Raw genomic sequence first — 26,733 nt, 5'->3', positions numbered from 1 at the left:
AAACACTTCAATAAATAAAATACATGACGATCTAAACTGTACAGAGCTGCGGGGGGAGGGCGGTGTAAGTGGGTGTATACACAAGCACTTACACTGTCCTGAAGCAGTTTTACATTATAAAATGCAATAGGTATGTAGTACAGGAGTGACACTCCAGTGTTTCTCATGCTGCTTTTTATCTTAGTCATTTTAAAGTAATTATTTTGTACACTGAAATCATAATTGATGTAGAGAACAAAACTACTGCTGTCAATAAACATTTAAAAATCTCTATGTATGAAAGCAGGATTAATTACATTAGATTTATCTCTTCACCATGTCAAAACTCACTGTCTAAAGGAAAATGCCACAAGGACAAAGAGGAGAAATTAACACGATTTCAAGCAATGAATCAAATGGGAAGGATTAACTGCCTTGGCAAAGAGGAAGAAAGGCTTGCAGAAACAAATACCAAAGAGAAGCAAACAGTTTTGCCCTGCTGAACTCCTTACAACAGGCCTAATGACTAAGTGCACCAAGTACTCAAGATGGAGGTAAGGCTAAGAATTTAAAACAGAAGGACTGGCTGACGGGTAATGTAGCAAAGCTAGGATACCCAGGTGGTATTCTCTTCCTCCCCACCATGGGTAAAACTGTATTCCAGGGCAGAAGGCTAATTTTCTGAAGCACACGAACTCAAACTGTGAGCTCAGGTTTAGCGGGTACAATGGATGCAAAAAACCCACATCAAGTTACAATATTGCAATCTTTCATTATACTGAAGACAAAGATCTCATGAATTTCTAGAAAGAACAAAAGGTCGCAAACACAGGAAAAGTCATAATAGCATCACACTACTCAACAACTGCAGAAGGTTACTTATTCTAGAATTCTATGCCAAACCTAACTATTAAGCAGATAAAATAAGAAGTTCCCGCTGGTAAGGAGACATGGGGGAAGGGGGCAGGGAAACGGTTTTTATTTCAGCAGCTTTTTTTGAAACTATACCTATAAACTTCTTTATTTTTAAATAAATGTTTAATCATAATTTTAGCAGTAAGTATCCTTTAAAAACAGCACGGGTTTTTAACTGGAGAATGTGGTTGATGTTTCTGGGACCCAATGGACTCCATGAAAAAATGATGTATTTGCGCCAGTGTCTTTGACTCAGAACTCCAAAATAAATCCAGAATCTTGACCACCTCTCACCATTTTCACCCTGGTCTAAGCCACAATATTTTGTCGAAGTTACTGGACTAACCTCCTAATTAGTGTCTCTCTTCTTCTACCCTTACCCCACTCCCTCCAATGTATCTTCAATACATAAGAGTGACTGTATTAAAATCTTGTCAGATTAAGTCACTCCTCTGCTCAAAACTTTCCAAAGACTTCCTATGTCATTCAGAATAAAAGTCAAAGTCCTCACAATGGCCTACAAGATCTAACACAATCTGATCTTCCCTGGTTCCTCCTGATCTCATCTACTATCCACCTTCTCACTCACTCTGTTCCAAACATACTGGCCTCTGCTCTAATTCTAATTATTAGAGTTTAACACACCAAGCATGCTCCTGCGGTATTGGAGGCTAACAATCATCAGTTCGAAGGGAGATTAAAGGATAAAGAGGCCTTCTGATATCCGACTATCCTCAAGTCTCACTCGTTCTACATTCTAAACTTCCTCTTATATTTCCCCTCACAAGCCACACTGCAAGTGCCTTAAAGCAGGGCCTCATTTTATTTCTAGCCTTCTAGCTGGTCCTGAGTCCCTTCTGATCCAGTGATGTGGCCAATGTGTCAAGATCAATTGCACGGTGTCACCAATGTAATTTGCTACTAACGAAAGTATTAAGTTGGATGCTTTACTGTTAAAAGAAAAAGTTACAATTCAAAGTCTCTCATTCGTTTGCTTTAAATGCTTCAATTAGCAAAGAATTCCAAGGAGAGAACAGCCAAGTCTGATAGCAGAAGACCATATAAATGTGTTATTCTGTAATATCAAAAATCTAGAAAGGGGACTTCCCTGGTGGCGCAGTGGTTAAGAATCCGCCTGCCAATGCAGGGGACATGGGTTCGAGCCCTGGCCTGGGAAGATCCCACATGCCGTGGAGCAACTAAGCCGGTGAGCCACAACTACTGAGCCCGCGAGCCACAACTACTGAGCCTGCGTGCCACAACTACTGAAGCCCATGTGCCTAGAGCCCGTGCTCCACAACAAGAGAAGCCACTGCAATGAGAAGCCCGTGCACCGCAACTAAGAGTAGCCCCCGCTCGCCACAACTAGAGAAAGCCCACAAATAGCAATGAAGACTCAAGGCAGCCAAAAATTTAAAAAAAAAAAAAAATCTAGAAAGGGGGTTTCTAAGGTTATGAATCAAATAAAACTGTAAAATGCCCCTATACCCTTGGTATATCCACATTAGAAAATCTCAACTATGTGTTCTTCGTAAAACTATTTGGATCAATGCCAATTTTAAAGTTTCAAAGGCAAATGTCATACCTTTTAAAGATATGAGGCCAAGGTTGCTTGGTGAGAGTCAGGTTATCATGTAACTATGCATTGATTTTAGAGAATATTTAAGAATTGTTTAACATGGTTATCACGAAACACCTTTACAAGACATTTAAAACTATTCTATTTTCATGATGTTTGAGAAATTATACAATAAGTAAATCAAGTCACCCCAGGAATTTACTGGAATGTAGACACATTTTTAGCCTATGGTAATTTGGGAGTAAATGTGTCAGAACTTTCAAGTGTGGCTTCTACTTGTTTACTGTATATAATGAAGATAAAATTTTTTGACATGCCAGGGGTTCTAACTACTCAAGGGCTATGGATCCCTTGAGTAAAGCAATGGCTAAAAGCTGCTTAGAATGGAAAAAAAAATTTTTTTTTTGAAGCTAGGCACAATGGAACCAAGAAACTGGTTAAAAAAAAACAAAACGAAACAATCTGGGAAAACATCTTTAAGAAAGAGAAAGGACTCTGAGGGCCCTAAGATACTCTCCCTCACCCAAGTTACAGCAACACAAGAATCAGAAATGTGGGAGGTTGGGGGAAGATAGGGAAGGGGAAAAAGAAATTGTTCACTAAGTAAATATTAGTAACAAGCAGATCAGTTCAGCCATGATGCCAAGAGTCATAAATCCCTAGGTCAGTGCAGATGCAAAACCTGATCAGCAGGATAGCCCCAAGGGCCTGAACCACTAGATTCAGTTCCCCTGGCTTTAAAGAACTTAACTAGCCACACCTAAGGAGGAATTTAAGGTGCCCCAGGTTTCTGCTAAGGAAAGGATGGGTCAAGGAAAAGAAATGGGATTCTAAGACTGTGGCTGTTACACATATATCTTTGATTCTGACCTTTTGAGCATGTATGGATCAGGACACTTGTTCTGAATAGGCAAGGTTAATTTATAAATGGACAAAATCTATTCTAATTGGGTCCACAATATTTGTGTGTATGTGTATGTATGTATATACACACATATATATGTATATGCAGGTACTTTAGAAATATATTTCTGTTAACATTAAACAAAACTATTTTGTCAGACAACTGCAGTGTCTAGCTTTGTAAAGCAAAGTGAATAGGTTAAAATATTTTGTCATTTTTCTGCTGCAGGTAACACTCCCCTGTAATTTCCTAATTAGGGCATTAATCATATTAAGAAATACCACTAAGAAAGAGATTCATTAAAATGTTAGCTATAGGGACTTCCCTAGTGGTCCAGTGGTTAAGAATCCGCCTTCCAATGCAGGGGACAAGGGTTCAATCCCTGGTCAGGGAACTAAGGTCTCACATGCCATGGGCCAACTAAGCTGCGTGCTACAACTACTGAGCCCACATGCTCTGGAGACTGGGCACCACAATTAAGAGAGAAGCCCGCGTGCAGCAACGAAGAGCCCTCCTGCTGCAACTAAGACACGACACAGCCAAAATTAGATAAATATTTTAAAAAATTAAAAAAAAATGTTAGCTATAGAGTTGCAATCTCAAAACATGTAGCCTGTGTCTGAAATTCCATAAAAATCATTTAGAAAGTCTTACTAAAGATTGTTTTTCTGATAGTATATTTGTAGAGGTTATTTCTTCTGAAGCTTTAATGTTCAGGCAAGAAACAAGTTCTTGAAGAATGAAGGACATATTCTACATACTCGACAGACTAACTTATGAAAAGTCAGATATGAGAGTGGTTGAAAAGTCAGATATGAGAGTGGTTGAAAATAATGGTATTTGGCTGGGGGGGTACATGTAGTGTTTCTCATGCAGGAAAAAAATTAACAAGCTAGGCTTATTTGAAATACTAAAGCAAAATCAAAACACTGATAAACTGAAAAAAAAAAGAAAATGTTAACCAACAACTTTGATAAACATGGAAACACAGAAGTAAGCCATTATGATACAGCCCAAGATGTGGATGTACAGTTTTCAACGTAAGGAAAAACAATGATATCATGACTAAAATTCACTACAGAAGCAAAATATGCTGAGGGTATGTGGTAGTTTTAGTAAAAGTAACACCGCCCACCCAAATTACTGTTTTGTTTCTTTGATCCCCCTTTGTAACAAATCTCAAAATCCTATTTACTGTCTCTAATTTCTCTCCTGCTCCCATCAGATTTCCCTCCCCCTGCTCTGCCTTGGAAACTGCTGATCAAGGTAACCAAAGGTCTCCACAATTGTTAAATTCAATAATTAATAGCTCTCAGACCTCATCTTAATGGACAATAACATATGTCCTTCCTAAATACTGTATATTTGTTTCTTCACTTGACTTTCAGAACACATTTTCTTGGGCACTTTTTAAGTCTACTTTGCTGGTTCCTGCTCTGCTTCTGATCTCTTTTGCTGAAATTTCCTCTCTTCTGCTCTATATTCACTCACTTACTGACCTCGTCTAGGCTCATGTCATCATCTATGTTCCACTAACTATTAAATGTGTTATCTCTAGTCCAGAGCTCCTTCCTGGAGATACCTAATACAACCAGCCACCTAAACAACTGGCTTTTTGCTTCTCTACTTCTCAAATTTTCGTCTTAAATGGAACTACATACTGATCTTCCCCCAACCTTATTCCATCCACAACCTTCCTTCCCATCTCAGTTAACAGCAATTCCCTCCCTCTAGGTGCCTAAACTAAAAACCTTGGAGTTATTCTTGACTTTTCTTCACACACCACATACAGTACATTACAACCTTCTCTGAAGAACCGTTACCTCTCACTTTGATTACTCCAGTAGCCAAATCGTTTCCCTACTTCTGGCCCTGCCCTATGTACAGTCTATTCTAAGCATGGTACGACCAGAATTTGGCTTTAAAACTCCTGCAATGACTCTTCCCATTTCAGAAAAGCCAAAGATCTTCAATGGCCTAACAATAGCCTACTACTCTGGCTATACTTGCCTCATTTCAGTGCTCCTACCCTACTTAGGATCTTTTCACTGCCTGTTCCCTCTGAATAGTTAACTCTCTCCTCTCCAGGTCTTCGTTCAAAAGCCACCTTCTCAAAGACTCCACTATCCTCCTACTTAGAACTACAGTGCACCCCCATTATTCCCCTTTATCCTACTCCACTTTTTCCCCAACCATGGCACTGAAATCTTTTAGTGTAACAATTCAACGCCCCCTTTCAGATAACTGTGGATATCTTTCAATATTACAGTAAAACTGGGCATGTGGTAGGCTCTTGAAATTAGCTGCAATATGGAATCTGAACTATACCAATAAACTTCTCATATTGTTACATTAAAATCCATTGCTTTATTTTACATTCTGAATCTTTTACCTATGCACTACTTTATAACATCATGCATTGGTTATTTGAAAAATATTGGTTCACTGGATTACACAGGTCTTCCAAGTGTAGATACGTTTTGTGATACAATATTTTAAAAATTACATTTTCTATCTATTCAAGATTTCAAGGGACTTCCCTGGTGGCGCAGTGGTTAAGAATCCGCCTGCCAATGCAGGGGACATGGGTTTGAGCCCTGGTCCCGGAAGATCCCACATGCTGCAGAGCAACTAAGCCGTGCGCCACAACTACTGAGCCTGCGCTCAATGAGAATCCCGCGCACCACAATGAAGAGTAGCCCTCGCTCACTGAAACTAGAGAAAGCCTGCATGCAGCAACGAAGACCCAACGCAGCCATAAATAAATAAATAAACGATAAAAATAAAAAGATTTCAAAAATTCTAATTTTTGCTTGAAAACTCAAATTTTATCATATGGCAACAAATGTTATTTGTTGTGGTTTTTCTTGAACCAACAGGCCCACTTCTTTCATTTTTTGAGAAAATATCTGACAAATATTCAAGTCTGAATTGTCATAGTCTCTCTATCAATTGTTCTTTTAAGACTGGTTCTCATGAAAAAAGAGGCTAGTTCAGCTTGAGGATGAAACAATTGTAGAAATGCTTTACTCATGTTTCCCATTTGCCAAACAGAATATGAAATGAAGATGTGTACTCAAGAGTCAAGATTTTTTGTTTTGGGGCCGTGCCATGTGGCATGTGGGATCTTAGTTCCTTGACCAGGGATTGAACCCACGTTGCCTGAAGTGGAAGCGTGGAGTCTTAACCACAGGACCACCAGGGAAATCCCAAGAGTCAAGATTTAAAACATTAATTTTTACTGCTTCAAGAACATTATTAAGAGACCCTGTGTTTTTAAATTGCAAGTGCTAGTGACTACTAGCACAGTCTGGTGATGCTGCCTTGATGTATGCTAAGGTAACAGCAGCTTCACCAGTCATTGTTTTTGCACCATCAGTCCAAATGTCAACACAGTGAAAAGGCAAATAATGTGTTAGTATTTTTATGAGAAGAGCTTTAATGTCCCAGACCACCAAAAAGGTCTTGGAAACTCCCAGGCGTCCCTGACCCACAATGCTATACTACACTAAACCCCTTACAGGAAAATAAGTTTGAGAATACATCAGGATAAGCAAATTACCTTAGTCTTGCAATCTATTAGTAAGAATTAAAATGTATTTTTAAAAAGAAAAAAAAGAAAAAGCTTATAAAAATTATGGAAATAAGGCTAATAAAAAATGTAGACAAAGTGTAAATAAACCACATTATACTTTTAAGTAGTTTACTTCTGCCCTGATTTTACAAGGAAACAGGTGCAAGTAATTTAACAAATATTATGACAAAATTTCTACAGAATCAACATTATCTGACACCCAAATGGAGTTTCTTCCTGAATAAATGAAAAATAAATGATTTGATAAATGAATGGATTAATTCCAGGATATAAAAATAAACCATTTCTTAGATAATCTGAAATTACTAACTATATGTATTAAGCTCTAGCTGTCACAGGAGCTACAAAGGAAGGAAATTCATCCACTTAAATGTTGAAGGTTTATTCCTCCCATTTGAGGCAATCTCTCTCTCAAATGGAAAAAAACCCAAACTGCCTCTTGGTGGACATACGCAGCTGACACACAACTAAACAATGTAGATCTATAAAAGAATTTAAAAACATACTGCTTTTGTCTTCATACACAAACATATAGTGTTATTAAAAGCATAGCTAAAATTAAATCATATTTACACCCTTTTGGGGCAGTTGTGAGTAGCCTCCGTAACTCAATCAACCTAACCGATGACCTTACAAACTCTGAATATTAACCCTGACAAAAACATAATGGGACCAAAGGGTGTGTTAAAGAAAGCACGAGTTATGCATGTGAGTCGGTCACCCAGACCCAAGGTCCAGTGCTAGTCTGTTTCAAGTTTTCCTGATTTAATAATACATCTATAAGGCTACTAGAAATCTGAGATCTTGATAAACACATATTTGAATAAATACGATTATAACCATCAGGAAAACAATCCAAAGGCTCCACCTTAAGACAATTTTTGTCTAAAGATTAAATGCCACTGTGAAAGGTTATTGGTTATTGCACAACGGCTAATAAAAAGATCTCTCCCTTTTTCTCTATCTTGTTATTATTAAAGTAAAAAAATAAGTTTCCTAACTCCTAATTTACATAATTCTATCATGATAAAAAATGAAATCTAGTTTTCTATGAAGAACGTCCAAAAAATGATTGCCTAAATATGCAACTTTGAGATATACTAGACATCTTCAATTAAGAACAATGTTACCCACAATTCAGTTTGCATTTCCATAATGCTTAGCATACAGACTTCCAAAATATTCTACAGAAATTTCATACAGAAATCTATTCTAAATGATTTCATTTAATATAGAGCTGGGAGGTTCTTCAGAGATTATTTTAACTCTCATTTTACATGTATGAAAAGCTGTTTAATGTTGGGTAAATTTTTTATACCTTGGTATTTTCCCATATTTTGAAGGGGCAAAACCAGATGATCTTTACCATCCTTCCTAGTTCTACTGTTTCTCTAAAAAAGGTATGCCAAGTTTTACTGAAATGACTTATGAGACCACATATAAACATGAAATCGAAATGGGATGCAAAAGAAGAAAATTTATAAGGCTGAGTACCTATCTTGTGTCAGGACCTATAAACAAGTACTTCATTTAATACTCTAAAAAACCTGCATATGCTAGGTTCTTTTTTGGGGGGTAGAGGCGCTCCTAAATCTATTTGGGTTTAGATGCTGCAAAAATGCCCCATTTCTGTTTTTAAAGAAAACGCTAACCATAAGGGCCTTGACAGGCATTAGTAACAACAACGTGGCTGATGATCCTAATCCAAACTGGGAAGTTAGTGCAATCAAGCTAACATTTCAAGTAAATTTTAAACAAAACTTGACATCTGAATCTTGAATGCAGAGCAATAAAAATGTTAGGACCTAGAATAGGGCCTTAGAGATCACTTAGTACAACTTCTTCATTTTACAGATGAAGATGAATTAAAATCAAAAAGCGTGTCCATTTTTCACCCAAAATAGTGGTCAGAAGTAGATGCGTGGTATCCTAACTTTCAAAAATTACCTTATGATCTAATTATAGGAGGGAACCCAATTATTTGCACATCTTTACAAGAACATCTACATGGCTAATCGTTTTTAAAAAATTATTTAATTTGCCGAGATTATTCTTACGTATCAGAAATATAGAAAGCAAACCCTGCCTAAACCGTGTCTCACGAATTAAACGAACAGTATTAAATGAAAAGTATTTTAATGCCAGAACAGTGCCTGGCCCATAACTGGTGTACAATAAATGTTCAATGAATGTGCCAACTCGAGGAAAGTACTGTCATCACTGGCAATAGAGTCCACACGTTTAACTCCAATCAAGCCACTGTGCATAGAACCGCCTATGTATTACTTTAATATTCTTAAAGTAATCGATTTAAAAACAAACTGTATGCTTTAAAGGGATGCGACTTTATATGGTCATAATGGCAGCAAAGCGCCTCAGCATAATTCGCCGTAGCTATTTTTGATAAGACTGTGATCCTACAGATAAAAAGTAACTCCTAAATTTAAAATTGTTACGACTCTCCAAATAATTTGGAAAGAACCACCTAAAAAGGAGACTAAACTGGGTGAACAAAAGATCTGTAGTACTCAAGTTGGCAATCAGGGAACTGAGACTTTAAGTTTAGTCTTAATCTTGTACACACAGTAACTACTGCCAAAGCTTCTGACTTCTCCCCTACCCCCCACTTTCTCCTTTTAAGCTGACGAAAAGCAGCGGGTGTACAAGACGCCTGGTTCTCAGGAACAGAATCCGATCCCAGAAGCACTGTCGCTTTGTAGCGCATCTCGCAACCTGGAGAAAGGAAATTTTCCAAGACCTAGAAACCTACAGCTATTGCGGGCGACAGAACCCCAAAGCCTTCCAGTTGGCGCCGGAAGCCCCCTGACGACCCACCGGGGCCGAGGAGGGCCCGGAAATCAGCTGCCGGAGATCCGAGGCGGGGCGTGAGCGACGTGAGGCAGCCCCACAGCCCGCGCGCCAGGGACGGAAGGAGGAGGAGGCCCGGCGCCCATTTTGTGCTCGGCCTCCGCACTTCCCGCTTTCCCCCCCAACGCCGCCCCGGCCGAGCAACCTACGTGAGGCCTGCAGTTACTGGCCTTCCACGGCCCCGCATCCCCGACGTCCGCTAGGCCGCGGCGCGTGAACTGGGCCTGCGTGGACGCCAGCCCCGCCGGCCACTCTCTAGGCCTCGTTCCGGTTCCGCGGGCCCAAAGCCTGACGTCCTAACGGCGTCGCCCTCCCACCCCTCCCCGCCTCGGCCTCAGTCCCGTGGGCTCCCTCAGCTCCCCCGGCTCCAGTCCCCTCACCCCTCCCCGCCCGGGCCTCACTCGGTTCCCGGGGCTGAAGCCCCTTCTCCCTTCTCGCCCGCGTCTCAGGCCACGGCCCTCGGCCTCAGCCCAGCGCCCTCAGCCCCAGTCTGCAAGCCCCTCCTGGGACGTACCCTCCGGCAAACAGATGCACCAGCGTGTCCCTCTGGCTCATTCTCTCTCCCGCATGTCCTCCGGGCGCTGAGGCGGGACGCGGTTCCGGCCGCCGCGACGGCCGCAGCTTCCGCTCCAGACTGGAGCCGCACGGCGCCCCAGTGACGGCGACGGGAACTGACGGAGACGCGGCTGCAGAAGGCGACCGGCGCGGCCCTCCCCGGCGCGCTGCAGCCACGCCGCCTCCCACCCTGGCTAGGTTTCACCACTCGCCCTAGAGGGCAACTCGGCGGCAGCGGGGGCGTGAATATTCCGACCCTGCCCCCCCCCGCGATATAAACAGAAGCTACCATTGGTCCGCACTGCGTGACGTGAAGCAGCCGGCATGCCTCTTTCACGTGATCGCTAAGGGGTTTCTCAATGGAAGGGGCCGGGAGGCGGGGCTAGAGCGCGTGCCCGGAGGGTAGTGGGTCACCAGGTCCTCGCACTTAGTCCTCACTCCCGGAGGGCTGCACCGGGTGCAGCCTGGGCCCGCGCAGACATGGGGATTCGAACTTCACGCTCCCGGCCCCGACCACGTGAGAAACGACCTGGATGCCCGGTAAGCAAGCGGAGTTGGGACGCTTGCCTGCCCAGTCTATGATTTACTTTTTTTAGACTATTTTTTTTTAGAGCTGTTTGACGTTCACAACAAAATTGAAAGGGAGGTACAGAAATTACCCATTGGCCCCTGCTTGATTCACGTTTTAATAATTGGGTCTATGACCCAGCATTTATGCTTCCTGGTGTCTACCTCAGAGTAGCACTCAGTGCATGGAAAGGCTTATACAGACACTCGTACAGGATCACAAACAACAGTACGGTGTTTACAAACAATGCTTAGTATAGTATACTATTAGTGTAGAATAAATATTCTTTATTTTAGAAAGAATAAAGAAACTGGCATTTACTCATATTTCTAACCAGCAAGTTTTTTCTTGTATGTATATACAAGAAGGTCAAAGACTGAGGGAAAGAAAATGTTTTATCCCTCTGCAACATGATTAAATATTTTAAATTTTTGTTAATTAGTAATTATTTCTAAGGTGCAGAAGTGCAGGAAATAATATAATATAATCTGTATTCATCACCCACAATGAACAAATGTTGATATTTCCCACCTCTTTGTTTGGTAACTTCCATTTCACCTGCAGGGTCCTCACCACACTTTCCCACCCATGTGGGATTATCCAGGGCTCACCTTCCTTTCCTTCCAAGACCATTTCCTTCACGGAGTCCTCCCTGGTTGCCTTAGCTCTCTATGCTCATTACCTGCTCCTAAATTCCCACAAAATGTACAGACTGCGTGTCACTGGCAAGTGTGCATCTACTCCACAGTAAATGCTCATCTGTAAAATGGGCATAAGAATACCTACCTCACAAGGCAGTTGTGGGGACTAAACACCTTAAAATTATGTAAAGCACCACAGGAGTGCTATGTAAGTGCTACCTATGATAATTAGTAATATTATTTTACTGCATTGTATTCTTAATAGCAAAACTGGCAGCAGCTAATATTGCTTGAGCACTTACTAATATGCCAGGCTCTGATCTGCAGCATTCTCTTATTAAACTCTCACAACTGCCCTATGAGGCCATTGATATTATTCCCCCAATTTTTCATGAGGAGACTGAGATTTAGAATAATTGACTTGCCCAAGATTATCCAGTTCATCCAGAAAGAGATTGGATTTGAATCCAGCAGAATCTCTCTGATCCCAGAGCTTCAGTTACTGAAGTAATAGCTGCACATTAGAGAGGGAAATTTTGAAAAAAAACAAACGAAACTCCAAAAAGTAGGAATAAAAATTGACACTCTGGCCATACTTCCCCCAAACCCTTGTATTAACTTTTGGTGGGGGGGTTAGTTCTATCTTTTTTTTACAGCAGTTTTATTGAGGAATCTTTCACATGCCATAAAATTCACCTGTGTATAGTGTACAGTTTAGTGGTTTTTCATATATTCTGATGGTTGTAGAGCCATCACCACTACCTGATTCCAGAACACTTTCCTCACCCAAAGAGAAACCCCACACTTGTTATCAGTCACTCCCATTCTCCTCTCTCCCTATCCTCTGCCAACCACTAATCTACTTTCTATGGATTTGCCTAATCTGGACTTTTCATATAAATAGAATTATACAATATGTGGCCTTTTGTGTCTGGTTTCTTTCACTAAGCATAATGTTTTCAAGGTTCATTCATGTTGCAGCACACATCAGTACTTCATTCCCTTTCATGACTGAATAATAGTCTGTCGTATGCCTATATCACATTTTGTTTATCCATTCTCAATGGATGGCCATTTGGATTGTTTCCACTTTTTGGCTGTCATGGATAATCCTGCCATGAATATTTGTGTACAAGTTCTAGGATGCAGATACGTTTTCACTTCTCTTGGGAATATACTTGGGAGTGTCATTGCTGGGTCATATGATAATTCAATGTTTAACTTTTGGAGTAACTGCCAGACTGTTTTCCAGAGTGCCTGCACCATTTTAGATGTATTTCTTGTAAGACAATGGCTGTAGCTCCATGTTTTGGGCATAGTGAATGCTGTGGTAATTACATTTAATGGAGCTTCTGAAGCTGGTAAGGAGGGAGCCCAAGTTCTTATGTGGAGTAAATTATTCCTGTAAGAGCAATAGCAATTCATAATGTGACCGTTCATTTTGGAACCTCATTCAGATGGCATCGTGGAAGGAGACTCTGCCCCCTGCACATTCCGTCCGGTAGCCCCTGGGGCTGCCCACTGGGGTGTGGTTGCTGAGGCCTTCATTTTTGTGGGGATTCCAGGGTTAGTTGGCTGTCATGTTTGTTGAGGTTCCACTGAACTGTGTCATCTGCCAGCTGTTTTATAATTTTCCTTCCTCGTTGCTGTTGGCTAATATCTTTTAAGTGATTCCTTCAGGACCAGCACACGATGAGGTTTCTTGAGCCCTTGCCCCTTAAACAAACAAGCTTCTAGGTGCTTTTTCAGAATGATATTAAGGCAGGGTGGGTGGGGCTAAATGAGCTTGCCTTAGTGGCAGGCACACCTGTACCTCTTCCAGACCCCGCCCAGTCCTACTGAGGGGTCTTCTGGGAGCTGTAGTTTTTAACTGAATGTAGAAAGAGAAGCTGATGGGGAAACTGTGGGTGGCCACAACTGGTTACTTGGCTCAAAACAAACAAATAAGCTCATTGTGAAGTAGAGGGGACTGCTACTTTATTTCCTGATTGGTACTAACCTCAAATTTTAATTGCTGCTGAACTGCAGGAGACAATCGTTCTAGACATGGCAGTTGAGGAGGAGGGAGTGATTGGAGGGGGGAATTGGTTTGGTATGCACTCCTGCACTCCACACCTCAGGAACGTTATTGCATGTGGATCGGCTGCTTTTAGAAGAGTATTGCCCAGAAGAAGAGGTGTTTGGTTTTCACAAGCCAAAGATATACCAAAGTATAGAGGGCTGCTGTATTTGCAGAGCTAAATCCTCCAGTTCCCGATTCACTGACAGTAAACTCTATGAAAAGGACTTCCAGAGCTGCTTTCGGTTACATGAGACTTGATCAGGAGACACCTGTAATGCCCGTGTCCTGCTGTGAAAAGGTGGAAGAAATTACCATCAGGATCAAAAAAAAAAACAACTGGAATCACGTGGTAGATGCAAGGGCAGGACCCAGTCTAAAGACTACACTGAAACCAGAGAAAGTGAAAACTCTTATCTGGAAACAGGATAAAAAGCAACCAGATCAGCAAACTGCCAAAGGGATTTAAACGTGGTAATTCTGATGCTCACAGTACCACCTCAAGTGCTTTTCCAGCTCAATCTCCCTGTTATAGTAACCAGTCAGATGATGGCTCAGATACAGGGATGGCTTCTGGCTCTAACAGTGTTTTCCATTTTGGATCTCACATACTGGATACGACAGAAAATATGCTGTGGCATTATCTATAAAGGCTGTCTTGGGGAAGTCCTCATCTGACACACATCTATTCAAGTCTTGCTGCAGCAATGAGAAAGCAGCTGCTGAGAAGCCGGAGGCACAGGGGCCAGAGCCTCTGCCCATCTCCACTCCTGCGTGGTGACAGGTTTATGTAGAAAGGAAACAAAAAACAATTTAAATTTTGGAAAACAAAGCAACAAAATGACCCTCCTATTTTTAACTTGGATACCTGCTATTCTGCCAAATGACGATTTCTAGAATAGTTGGTTTTTTTTAATAGAGTTTTTTAAAAAATTTATTTATTTTATTTATCTATTTTTGGCTGCGTTGGGTCTTCGTTGCTGTGCGTGGGCTTTCTCTAGTTGTGGCGAGGGGGGTCTACTCTTCATTGCGGTCCGCGGGCTTCTCATTGCAGTGGCTTCTCTTCTTGAGGAGCAGAGGCTCGCATGGACTTAGTTGCTCCGCGGCATGCGGAATCTTCCCGGACCAGGGCTCGAACCCCTGTCCCCTGCCTTGGCAGGCGGATTCTTAACCACTCCGTCACCAGGGAGGCCCTTAGGATAGTTTTGAGTGGGTTATTTTTCCTTCAGTTCCACAAACTCTGAAGCCAGTGTCTAGCTTACTAAAAGAAAAAAAAAAAGTGTACATAATATCGGGTTGGCCAAAACGTTCGTTTGGGTTTTTTCTGTACGATGTCATGGAAAAACCCAAACGAAACTTTTGGCCAACCCAATATTTCAGATGCTGAGTATTTCATAGGAAAGCTGAATGAGGCTGTAAAGTGCTTTTAAGTCTTTTTTAAAAATCCCCTTGGGCTTTCCTAGTATACATTTATTAAAAAAAAAAATCCCCTTCTAATGAATGAAATTAGGGGAATTTCAGGGGACAGAGGGGATTTGTTTTATGATAAATGTATGTAGTTTTAGTCTTTCTATATTCAGAAGCAGTGGTTAGAGCATTTTTTAAAGATGGCTGGCTATACTTGTTTTCCTTCGTTATAATAAATTTGTCATAACTCAGTAAACATGGACTTGCCCCTATAGGTAGTTGTTAATAACTTTGAAATATTAAGGTCTTGCCAAGGTTCTGATGATTCAAACCTGTACTACTGAATATTAAGCAGGACAGACTAAGCTCTCTGGTGCGAATATCTTGAAAGAGTAATTTCTAAAGCTACAGAGGTAACTTGACTGTATATGTTGCATCCCGTGTCACCTCCCTCCATATTGATGTTTGATAAAGGTTTTAATTTAGATGAAACTTCTAAAGCGGAAATTCCTCTTGGGGAAATGTCAAGTCTTTAGGATAAACAGTCCTATATGGATAGTACCAAAGCATTACCACTTGGTAGAGAACACACTCTATTAAAAATGTTAAATTATCTGAAAAATAAAATGTGCAGGTCTTCAGGATGGCACACGAAAAAACCAAGTTAATGCTTCTTGGGGCACATTTCTTAGAGGGCTTGCAAGTGTGTAAACACTTTGTTTATGTTACATGACTGGTGACTTCCTTGGAAATCTGCACAATTCACTTTTAGCTCTGGATTACTTCAGTTGACCTTTGTGAAGGTTTTATCTGTGTAGAATGGTTGTTCGACTTGTTTTAACCTATTAGGGCTTTGGGTTTTTGTGGTTTTTTCCATTTTATATTAAAGTAAAATTCTACTAAAAACAATTTTTTTTTAATTGCTATGGGCTGAAGAAAAGTTCTTAATAGCTATTTGTGGGGAAGTGGAGCACAGATGGACCACCGATGCCATTTTCCCCCCACTTAGCCTTTGTTGGTCTTGTAGGTACAGAAAATTCATATGGGTTCTAGATTGGCAACATTAGTTTTAAATATTTGGGTAAGATTTAAAAAAAAAATCTTTGTGTCTTTTTAGCTTTTAGTGGGAGGTTGGAGAGGTTGTTTTATATTCTCAGACAGATGCCATTAAATTTTTTTCCTTATTTTGCTATTAGTAAAAAGTAATACATTCAAACAATACAGAAGTGCATGAGTTAGAAATTAAAATCGTCACTTCAGCCTCCCTTCCTAAATCCTACTCCTCAGGGGACATCATTGGTAAGAGTTGGGTAAGCGTCCTCCTGGGTACTTGATGCCTTGATGGTAATCATCTCAAAGAGCTTCAGATGTGTACAGTACTCACCATGTGCCAGGCCTTGTTGGAAGCACTTTTCATGTATTTTAACTGGAGAACCCAATGAAGGACATTTTATAGACGAGGAGACTGAGATACAGAGAAGTTAGAGGATTTGTCAAGGTGACTCAACTAGCACGTAGCTGAGTTGGGATGGAAACCTAGGGAGTCGGGCTACAGAATCTGTACTCTCATCCTCTATTCTACACCATCTCAATTGTTCATTGGTTGAATGAGAATATTAGCTATAGTTTTAAAAATAAGGGGTGGGATGGGGTGGGGGAGAGGGGGCTTTTGAGAGAACTTAAGGAGATGTGGTGCCCAGAGGACGAAATGTATGCTTATATCTGAGCCCCAGATGGAGTCATGAGGGCAGTGGCTCCCAAATGCAGGTTTCATGTCCCATTGAGCCACCACTCCCATCAGCAACATCAGTTACTCTGTGTCACATTTCAATTCAGTCATGGTTAAAGGCCTTCCTTAGATACGCAGGTGATAAGCAGAGCTTGCTCTGGAAATATATAAGGAGCTGGTAGAAAATGGATTTCCCCCAGAAGGATTCAGTTATCTTGTTGGAAACACTGTCCACCAGGGAGCAGTTTAGGAATGTGTCCCAGGTGGCTTGGAGAAAAACCCAAAAAAACAAAATACGACTTTTCCTACCCTCCAGGACAGGAGTATTAGAAGGGTAGTGACACCTTGCAAAGAAATGCATAGATTTTGTTGAGATAGGGTGTAACACACTTTTGTGTGGACAATGCCTGGGACCTCAACGGTGTGTGGTAATGCAGAAGTTGTGCCCTGCCTCCCATTTAAGAAACCATCTAAGGGCCTTACCAAGGGTCCCTGCTTTTTTTTTTTTCTGTTTTTTTTATTGAAGTATAATTGATTTACAATGTTGTACTAATTTCTGCTGTACAGCAAAGTGATTTAGTTATACACATACATACATTTAAAAAAACAAATTTATTTATTTTATTTATTTGTTTTTGGCTGCATTGGGTCTTCGTTGCTGCACGCAGGCTTTCTCTAGTTGGGATGAGTGGGGGCTACTCTTCGTTGTGGTGCGTGGGCTTCTCATTGCGGTGGCTTCTCTTGTTGCAGAGCACAGGCTCTAGAGCGCAGGCTCAGTAGTTATGGCGCATGGGCTTAGTTGCTCCATGGCGCGTGAGATCCTCCCGGACCAGGGCTTGAACCCGTGTCCCCTGCATTGGCAGGCGGACTCTCAACCACTGTGCCACCAGGGAAGCCCCAGGGTCTCTGCTTTGCAACCCAACTTGCCTGTTGGCATTTGAATTTTGCTTTTAACATTAATGCTTTGTTTTTATCTCAAAGTAATAAAGGCAAACAAACAACCCAATTCAAAAAAATGGGCAAAGAACTTGAAGAGACATTTCTTCAGAGAGTATGAAAAGATGCCCAACATCACTAATCATTAGGGAAATGCAAATCAGAATCACAGTGAGATCCTACTTCACACTGATTAGGATGGCTACTATAAAAACAAAACAAAACAGACAAACAAGATCAGAAAATACCAAGTGTTGGCCAGGAAGTGGAGAAATTGGAACCCTTGTGCATTGCTGGTAGGAATGTAAAATAGTGCAGCTCCTGTGAAAAACTCTATGGCAGGTTCTTAAAAACTTAAACATAGAATTACCACATGATTTAGTGATTCCACCTCTAAGTATGTACCCAGAAAAACTGAAAGCGAAGACTCAAACAGATACACTCACATTAATGTTCATAGCAGCACTATTCGAAATAGCCAAAAGGTGGAAACAACCCAAGTGTCCATCGTCAGATGAATGCATAAACAAAATATGGTTATATACAATGGAATATTTATTCAGCCTTAAAAAGGAGGGAAATTCTGACACATGCTGCAACATGGATGAATCTTGAAGACATTATGCTAAAGTGAAATAAGCTGATAAACAACAAATTATATTGATAGGATTTCACGTATGTGAGATGTCTAGAATAGTCAAATTCATAGAGAAGGAAAGTAAACTAGTGGTTCCCAGGGGTTTGGGGAAGGGAGGAATGGGGAGTTAGTGTTCAGTGGGTATGAAGTTTCAGTTTGTGATGGTGGAAAAGTTCTGGAGTGGGATAGTATGATGGTTGAACAATAATGTGAATGTACTTAATGCCATGGAATTGTACACTCTGAAATGGTTAAAATGGTAAACTTTATGTTATGGAAATTTTACCAGAATAAAAAAAATACTTCAAGCAATGCATATGGTTGTAAAAAAGTAAATATATAGTATTAGAAAAGTTATAGTAACTTTCAGACTTCCTACTGATTCCTCAGTCTCCTCATTTTTGCTCCTAGAGGTAGCCACTTTCAACTTTTTACTTTTTCTTTAGTTCCAGATTTCTCAATTATAGCAATTCATGCTGTTTTCCTTGATGTATTAATTTCACATGTTATCCATTACACTTCAGGTTATCAGAGATGCAGATTTATCTTTCTTACTCCACTCCTAAACTCCCCATTTTTCCTGCTTCATCTTCCTAATAGTTGTATCATGATTTTTTAGTTAAATTGACCATTATTTATCATCTTATGGCTATATAAATTTTGTCCACTGCAAAGCCAAATGGTGTACATGCCGTTCTTGCACAGCTTTTTACTTTTCTTGGTTAACAATTGCCCTTTTTTTTCTATTTGCTTAATTTTCTCTACCTGTCCTAATTTTTTCCACATACTACATCATATCTATCTATCAATGGTTAAAAATATTATTTTCTAAAGGTTTTAAGATCAGTCTGCCAATCCCCTTTTCTTCCGCCTCCCTCTGGAGACCTCCCTCCTGGATTCTTCCCTCTTCCTGCTCCAACCTGAACTAGTTATAGTTACTCTCTTACTGCACAGTTGTCATCCTGGGATTTACATCCCCTTACCTGTTTTCTGGATCTCATGTTTTTTGGTTTTTGGTTTTTGTTCTTCTTCTTTACTTGGGGCTTCATTCTGCTGAAGTACATTCTTCAGCAGCTGCCAGAGAAGAGTTGCATAGGAGGTGTTATTATTAGATTTTGCATGCTTTTATTTTATCTTCATATTTGATAATTTGGCTAAGTATGGGATTCTAGATTGAGAATCATTTTCCCTCTGACTTTTTTTAATCGACTTTTTAAAAATTAATTAATTTACTTATTTTTGGCTGTGTTGGGTCCTCGTTGCTGCGTGCAGGCTTTCTCTAGTTGCGGCGAGTGGGGGATGCTCTTCGTTGCAGTGCGTGGGCTTCTCATTTGCGGTGGCTTCCTTTGTTGCGGAGCAGGGGCTCTAGGCATGCAAGCTTCAGTAATTGTGGCACACAGGCTCAGTAGTTGTGGCTCGTGGGCTCTAGAGCACAGGCTCAGTAGTTGTGGCACACAGGCTCAGTAGTTGTGGCTCGTGGGCTCTAGAGCGCGGGCTCAGTAGTTGTGGTGCATGGGCTTAGGTGCTCTGCGACATGTGGGATCTTCCCAGACCAGGGCTCGAACCTGTGTCCCCTGCATTGGCAGGTGGATTCTTAACCACTGCACCACCAGGGAAGTTGCCCCACTCTGACTTTTGAAGTCGCTGCCCCATTGGTTTCTAGCATCCAGAGCTAATATTGAGAAGCTTGACTCCATTTGTAGCTCTGGTCTTTATATAGAACATTTTTTTTTTGCTATTTTAACCTTTTAGGATCTTCCTTTTATCCCTGGTTTTGGGAAATTTCACCACAAAGTACCATGATGGTGGTGGAGTCTGTTCATTCATTGTGCTGGGTACCCTATGGGCCTTTTAAGTCTGTAAATGAAAACCTAGAATTCACCCTTGGAGTGTTCTTTAACGGTTTCTCGTGTGGTGGTTTGGGTCTTTCAGCCCCCAAAGCCAAAAAGTATAGTTGATTTTTTCTGCCCTGAACAGTACCTGGCAAGAAGTTGGCACTGGGTCAATATCCAGAGTCAATGGCCGAAAGTTAAAAGGATAGACTTCTGGTTTGGCAGCAACGCTGTGCAAAGCGGCACTTGGCAAATATTTGGTGGCGAAGAGAGTGATAACAGTTTTATTTCATAGGTGACCAATTCCCTTGAGTCTGGGTCCCCCCTCACGCCCCACCCCAGAACTGCTTCAGCAGCTTTCCACCTTCTCCATCCTTGACCTCGGGCCATGCCCTCTTACCCTGCATAGTAGTTGGGTGAACAGAAGAGAAACAGAAAACAGGACTGGGAAGTCTCACTGACCTTGGAGTTAGGTCAAAGATCAGTGTCGGGGAAAGCCCCACAGCCTGTAGTCAGAATTACCTTGGAAAAGCCTTTAAATCTCCCAGAAGTATGAGGTACTAAGAACTTCTTTTACTTTATGTTTCTCTCTGCTCCTCAATTAATCCCTTAATGTCTTCTTTCAGGATGTCTGTGAAACTATCGCCATCCAATTTCTTGGCCACAGCGAAACTGTTTTTCCTCTTTTCATTGATTGGGAAATACTTAAAGTTGTTTTCCCAGCTTTTCCATAATTTTGGCTCTGTAAGACTTTCACTTTCAAACAAAATGGAGTAACAGGGATCAGAAATACGAAAATCCAGGCAAAAAATATATATAAAACTGTAAACAAAAAGAACAAAGAGCATTGCTCATCATCCCCTTATAAAGAGAATTAAGTCACACCCCACAGTGCCAGTGTGCCCTGAGGGGAATTCAGGATGGAAAAAGCTGGAAGCATTCTGTGCTTTTGGATGTACGGTCCCCTAGATAGTTATTACAGTTTATGCAGTTATTTATTACAGTTATGCAACTAACTTTTATTCAACAAATTTTTATCAGTTAGGGATCTGACACGTTGGTGGATGCTTTCACATATATTATATCATTCTGTTCTCACAGCACACCTATAAGGTTGGATTTCTTTATTTTTTTCTACTTATAAGAAAAGGGGGGACTTCCCTGGTGGCACAGTGGTTAAGAATCCGCCTGCCAATGCGGGCGATACGGGTTTGATCCCTGGTCTGGGAAGATCCCACATGCTGCGGAGCAACTAAGCCTGTGCGTTACAACTACTGAGCCTGAGCTCTAGGGCCTGCGAGCCGCAACTATTGAGCCCGTGAACCACAACTACTGAAGCACACGCACCTAGAGCCTGTGCTCCGCAACAAGAGAAGCCACGACAATGAGAAGCCCACGTACAGCAATGAAGACCCGATGCAGCCAAAAATAAATAAATAAAAAAAATTGAAAAAAAAGAAAAGGGGAAGGGAGGGAGGGAGGGGGGAGAGAGGGAGAGAGAGAGGAGATGAAGAGGAAGAGGCAGAAAAACGAGAGAGACAGAGGCAAAGTGAGAGGGAGAGAGACAGAGAGATAGAGAGACAGAGAAGGAGGAAGAGAGTGAGACAGAGGCGAAAGGAGAGAGAGGAAAGTTCAACTCCCCTAGCTTGGCATTTAATGGTGAAGTCCCTGTCTACCACCCCCCTACTCTCCTACCCCTTCCTATAAGCGCAGGTCCCTCTAAGCCAGCTGAACTGCTGGCGTTGCCCACATTCACACAGTCGCTTCACTCCTCTGGGCTTTCAGAAATGTCCCAACACCTCCCTCCTCTGCTGTGTGCTTGCACAGCTCTGTGCTGGCCTCTCCAGACCGTGCCCTTTCCACCCCGCAGGCTCGTGCACTCCCTGAGAGCCAGGATTCCTGGCCAACCGCGGGCCCCACGCTTCCCCAGGTTGGGAACCATTTCATATTTGTCTATGTAGTCTCTTGGGCACTTGGCATCGTGGATGCCAAGTTAAATAAATATTTTTATTTATTTATTTTATTTATTTTATATATTTAAAAAAAATAAATATTTTTTATTTAACAATTAAATAAATATTTTCCACGTGGCTACCCTGTGCCACGTACTGTCCTAGCAGAGCAACGAGACGGACAAGGTGACAGCTCTCACAGATTTTATATTCTACCTTACAACAGACAATACGCTGGTCAGCAAATCAAATAATTTCATGCTGTGGAAATATTTTACCATGAAGAAAATTAAGTGATGGGAAGATGTAGTTTAGACTGAGTGGTCATGGACATACTCTCTGGGGACATGGCTTTTACGTTGACTGCTGAGAAGGATAAAAAAGAACCAGCTGTGTAAAGATGGGGGTTGTATTAGTTCCCTAGGGCTGCCATAAGGAAATACCACAGACTGCGTGGCTTAAACAACAGAAATTTATTTTCTCACAGTTCTGGAGGCTCGAAGTCCACGACCAAGGTTTTGGCAGGTTTGGTTTCTTCTGAGGCGTCTCCTTGGCTTGCAGATGGCCACCTTCTCATCGTGTCCTCACATGAATGTCTCTCAGTCCGTGTGTGTCCCTGTTCTAATCTCCTCTTATAAGGACACCAGTCCTATTGGATTAGGGCCCACCCACATGACCTCATTTTACCTTAGTTTCCTCTTCAAAGGCCCTATCTCCAAATCCAGTCACATTCCAAGGTACTGGAGGTTAGGACTTCAACATAAGGATTTTGGGAGGACACAATTCAGCCTGTAACAGGGGTGAAGTGCATTTCTAGGCATAGCAAGTGAAAAGGCTCTAAGTGAGTTTAAGGAAAAAGGAAGGCAGTGGGGCAGAGCAGAGTGAGCAAGAGAAGACAGGTTGGAGATGGAGGTGGATAGGTGGACAGGGGCCAGCTCATGTAGGCACCTGTAGGTCTGTCGACAGAAAAAAAAAAAAAAGCACAACCTAAAAGTTGAGAATTATGTTTTATTCAGCAGCCTTACTGAAGACTTAAGCCTGGGGATTCAGCCTCTCAGAGAGTTCTGAGGAACTGCTCCGAAAAGATCAGGGAGGGGCCGGGATATGCAGGAGTTCAAACAAACAAAAAACAGGTAGTCAAACATCAAAAGATTACTGCTAATTAAAGAAAACCGGACATCTTAATTAATTTAGCACTTTTCTGTGTATGGGAAGATGCAAGGGTCTGGGCTTATTGAAATCATTCCTTTGATAAGCACCTTAACTATCTAGGGCCAGTATCCTGTTTTTTTTCCATCCTGAATCCCCTCAGGGTGCACAATTGGGGGTAGTGGCTGCTGGCTTGATGGCTGCAACATCCTTTGTTTACTGATATGGCAGGCGACATTTTTTGTCTGCATATTCTAAGTGAGAGGAAAACCCACTGGAGGCTTTTAAGCACCCGTAGTGCAAGGACCTAGTTTTCTTTTCCTTTCTTTCTTTTGGCTCAGAGTCAAATACTGCATTTTATTGGAATAGTCAGTTTCCTCTCTTTTATGTAACTTTCCCCTGCCCCATTGCCCCACCCTGCAAACTTACAAATAGAGCCACTTGGTTAGGGAAATAATAAAGATACAGACTTCAGAATTAGAAAGATCTGGGTTTGAATTATACTTCTACCACTTTGTGATATCAAGCAAGTTAATTAACAGTCTGTGACATTCAGCTATTTCAAATGTAGAAATGAAATATCAATACTCACCTTACATCATGATAATTTCAATTATGCCTCCTAACGTAATTGCCATAAACTAAGCACACAATCAATATACATTGAATAATTTTCTTACTGAAAGCTATATAGATTATTTTAAAACATCAATTGTATTTTATCTCTTTTTTCTCTTAATCATTTTTTAATTGAAGTATAGTTAATGTACAATGTTGTGTTCGTTTCAGGTGTACAGCAGAGTGATTCAGTTACATATATATATATATGTATGTATTCTTTTTTAGATTCTTTTCTATTATAGGTTATTTTAAGATAGTGAATATAGTTCCATGTGCTATACATTTGGTCCTTGTTGTTTATCTATTTTATATATAGTAGTGTGTATCTGTTAAGGGACCCAGTTTTCAATTTCAAAAGATCACTCTGGTAATGTGTGGAGGCTGGGTGGAAGGAGGGCAAGAAAGGAAACAGGAAATGCCTTAGGGGGCTGTTGCCCTTGGTGGCTTGGACTGAGTGCACACTCTCAGCAGTAGTGAGTAGACTGGGGTGTGGGGGAGAGTAGGGGAATGGGGAGGATGAAGAAAGTCCATGATACCTTTCATTAAAATGTAGTTTTCAACCAAGATTCATCATCATGGTGAGTAGATGTGCTAATTTAAGAACACTTTCCACGAATAGAGCAAAGTTATTCCAATGAGTCTTGGATAATTTGATTGGTGCCATTCATTGAGCCTTGACTATGTGATAGATACTTGCTTTACGTGTAGTTTCATCTCGTCTTCATGACAACCCCTTGAGGGAATTACCACCATCATTGTAGAGATGAGGAAACACAAGCTCTAGTGAAACCACGGGTGAGCATCAGAGCTGGAAATGCACCCTCGAACTCCCAGTACCCTGGTTTTCCCCCTGCTCTGGGCCCTCCCAAGATGCTTTGCTCACTGCTCACTGTGGGGCTCGGAGGAGGGCTGCTGGCTCCTTTACCTTCTCTGAGCCGCTGAGCCCGTCTCAGATCTGCCAGCAGAGGGAGGCTCACAGACCTGCCGCACAGGCCTTTAATGAGATAGAGCTGCTAAAAAGGAACATTTAGCAGCATGTTTTATTCATTTGTTTTCTGTGAAATATTAATCATGAGCTCCTGCTAACACCAGGTTTGGGAAGCAGTGAGTAACTTTGACTTAGGGCAATCTTCAAAGTACTGAACCTGGGACGTCCATGGCAGTCCAGTATTTAAGACTATGCTTCCATCACCCTGATACCAAAACCAGACAAAGATGTCACAAAGAAAGAAAACTACAGGCCAATATCACTGATGAACATAGATGCAAAAATCTTCAACAAATACTAGCAAACAGAATCCAACAGCCCATTAAAAGGATCATACACCATGATCAAGTGGGGTTTATCCCAGGAATGCAAGGATTCTTCAGTATACACAAATCAATCAATGTTATACACCATATTAATAAATTGAAGGAGAAAAACCATATGGTCATCTCAATAGATGCAGAAAAAGCTTTCGACAAAATTCAACACCCATTTATGATAAAAACCCTCCAGAAAGTAGGCATAGAGGGAACTTTCCTCAACATAATAAAGGCCATATATGACAAACCCACAGCCACATCATTCTCAAAGGTGAAAAACTGAAACCATTTCCACTAAGATTAGGAACAAGACAAGGTTGCCCACTTTCACCACTCTTATTCAACATAGTTTTGGAAGTTTTAGCCACAGCAATCAGAGAAGAAAAGGTAATAAAAGGAATCCAAGTCAGAAAAGAAGAAGTGAAGCTGTCACTGTTTGCAGATGACATGATACTATACATAGAGAATCCTAAAGATGTTACCAGAAAACTACTAGAACTAATCAATGAATTTGGTAAAGTAGCAGGATACAAAATTAATGCACAGGAATCTCTTGCATTCCTATACACTAATGATGAAAAATCTGAAAGTGAAATTAAGGAAACACTCCCATTTACCATTGCAACAAAAAGAATAAAATATCTAGGAATAAACCTACCTAAGGAGACAAAAGACCTGTATGCAGAAAATTATAAGACACTGATGAAAGAAATTAAAGATGATACAAATAGATGGAGAGATATACCATGTTCTTGGATTGGAAGAATCAACATTGTGAAAATGACTCTACTACCCAAAGCAATCTACAGATTCAATGCAATCCCTATCAAACTACCACTGGCATTTTTCACAGAACTAGAACAAAAAATTTAACAATTTGTATGGAAACACAAAAGACCCCGAATAGCCAAAGCAATTTTGAAAACGAAAAACAGAGCTGGATGAATCAGGCTCCCTGACTTCAGACTATACTACAAAGCTTCAGTAATCAAGAGAGTATGGTACTGGCACAAAAACAGAAATATAGGTCAATGGAACAGGATAGAAAGCCCAGAGATAAACCCACGCACATATGGTCACCTTGTCTTTGATAAAGGAGGCAGGAATGTACAGTGGAGAAAGGACAGCCTCTTCAATAAGTGGTGCTGGGAAAACTGGACAGGTACATGTAAAAGTATGAGATTAGAACACTCCCTAACACCATACACAAAAATAAGCTCAAAATGGATTAAAGACCTAAATGTTAGGCCATAAACTATCAAACTCTTAGAGGAAAACATAGGCAGAACACTCTATGACATAAATCACAGCAAAATCCTTTCTGACCCACCTCCTAGAGAAATGGAAATAAAAACAAAAATAAATGGGACCTAATGAAACTTCAAATGTTTTGCACAGCAAAGGAAACCATAAACAAGACCAAAATACAACCCTCAGAATTGGAGAAAATATTTGCAAATGAAGCAACTGACAAAGGATTAATCTCCAAAATTTACAAG

The 26,733-nt window shown here is 41.0% G+C and overlaps 1 protein-coding gene and 1 pseudogene across 4 annotated transcripts in view; one reads left to right on the top strand and one right to left on the bottom strand.

The window, feature by feature from the left end:
- SLC25A36 (solute carrier family 25 member 36) overlaps positions 1–10,598 on the bottom strand; it is a 40,938-nt gene extending 30,340 nt beyond the window's left edge. Inside the window, exon 1 of one of the 4 annotated variants that reach the window (XR_003429733.1) lies at positions 10,355–10,598. Coding sequence is in view for 2 of the 4 variants with exons in the window: in XM_027091770.1 (XP_026947571.1) it covers positions 10,355–10,395 (41 nt within the window). In the remaining 2 variants the exon portion in view is untranslated. The remainder of the gene's footprint in view (positions 1–10,354) is intronic. The other 3 variants (XR_003429734.1, XM_027091770.1, XM_027091769.1) reach the window with 3 other exon arrangements.
- A 3,077-nt stretch (positions 10,599–13,675) lies between these two features.
- Positions 13,676–14,633, top strand: LOC113612081 (SIN3-HDAC complex-associated factor pseudogene; annotated as a pseudogene).
- The last annotated feature ends 12,100 nt before the right edge of the window (positions 14,634–26,733 follow it).

This window comes from Aethalodelphis obliquidens, unplaced genomic scaffold (genome assembly GCF_003676395.1).
Source record: "Aethalodelphis obliquidens isolate GAN/ISIS:26980383/991018 unplaced genomic scaffold, ASM367639v1 scaffold72, whole genome shotgun sequence".
Lineage (NCBI taxonomy): Eukaryota > Metazoa > Chordata > Mammalia > Artiodactyla > Delphinidae > Aethalodelphis > Aethalodelphis obliquidens.
The sequence above is the reverse complement of the archived record's forward strand: the minus strand, read 5'-3'. Positions and strand labels throughout refer to the sequence as shown.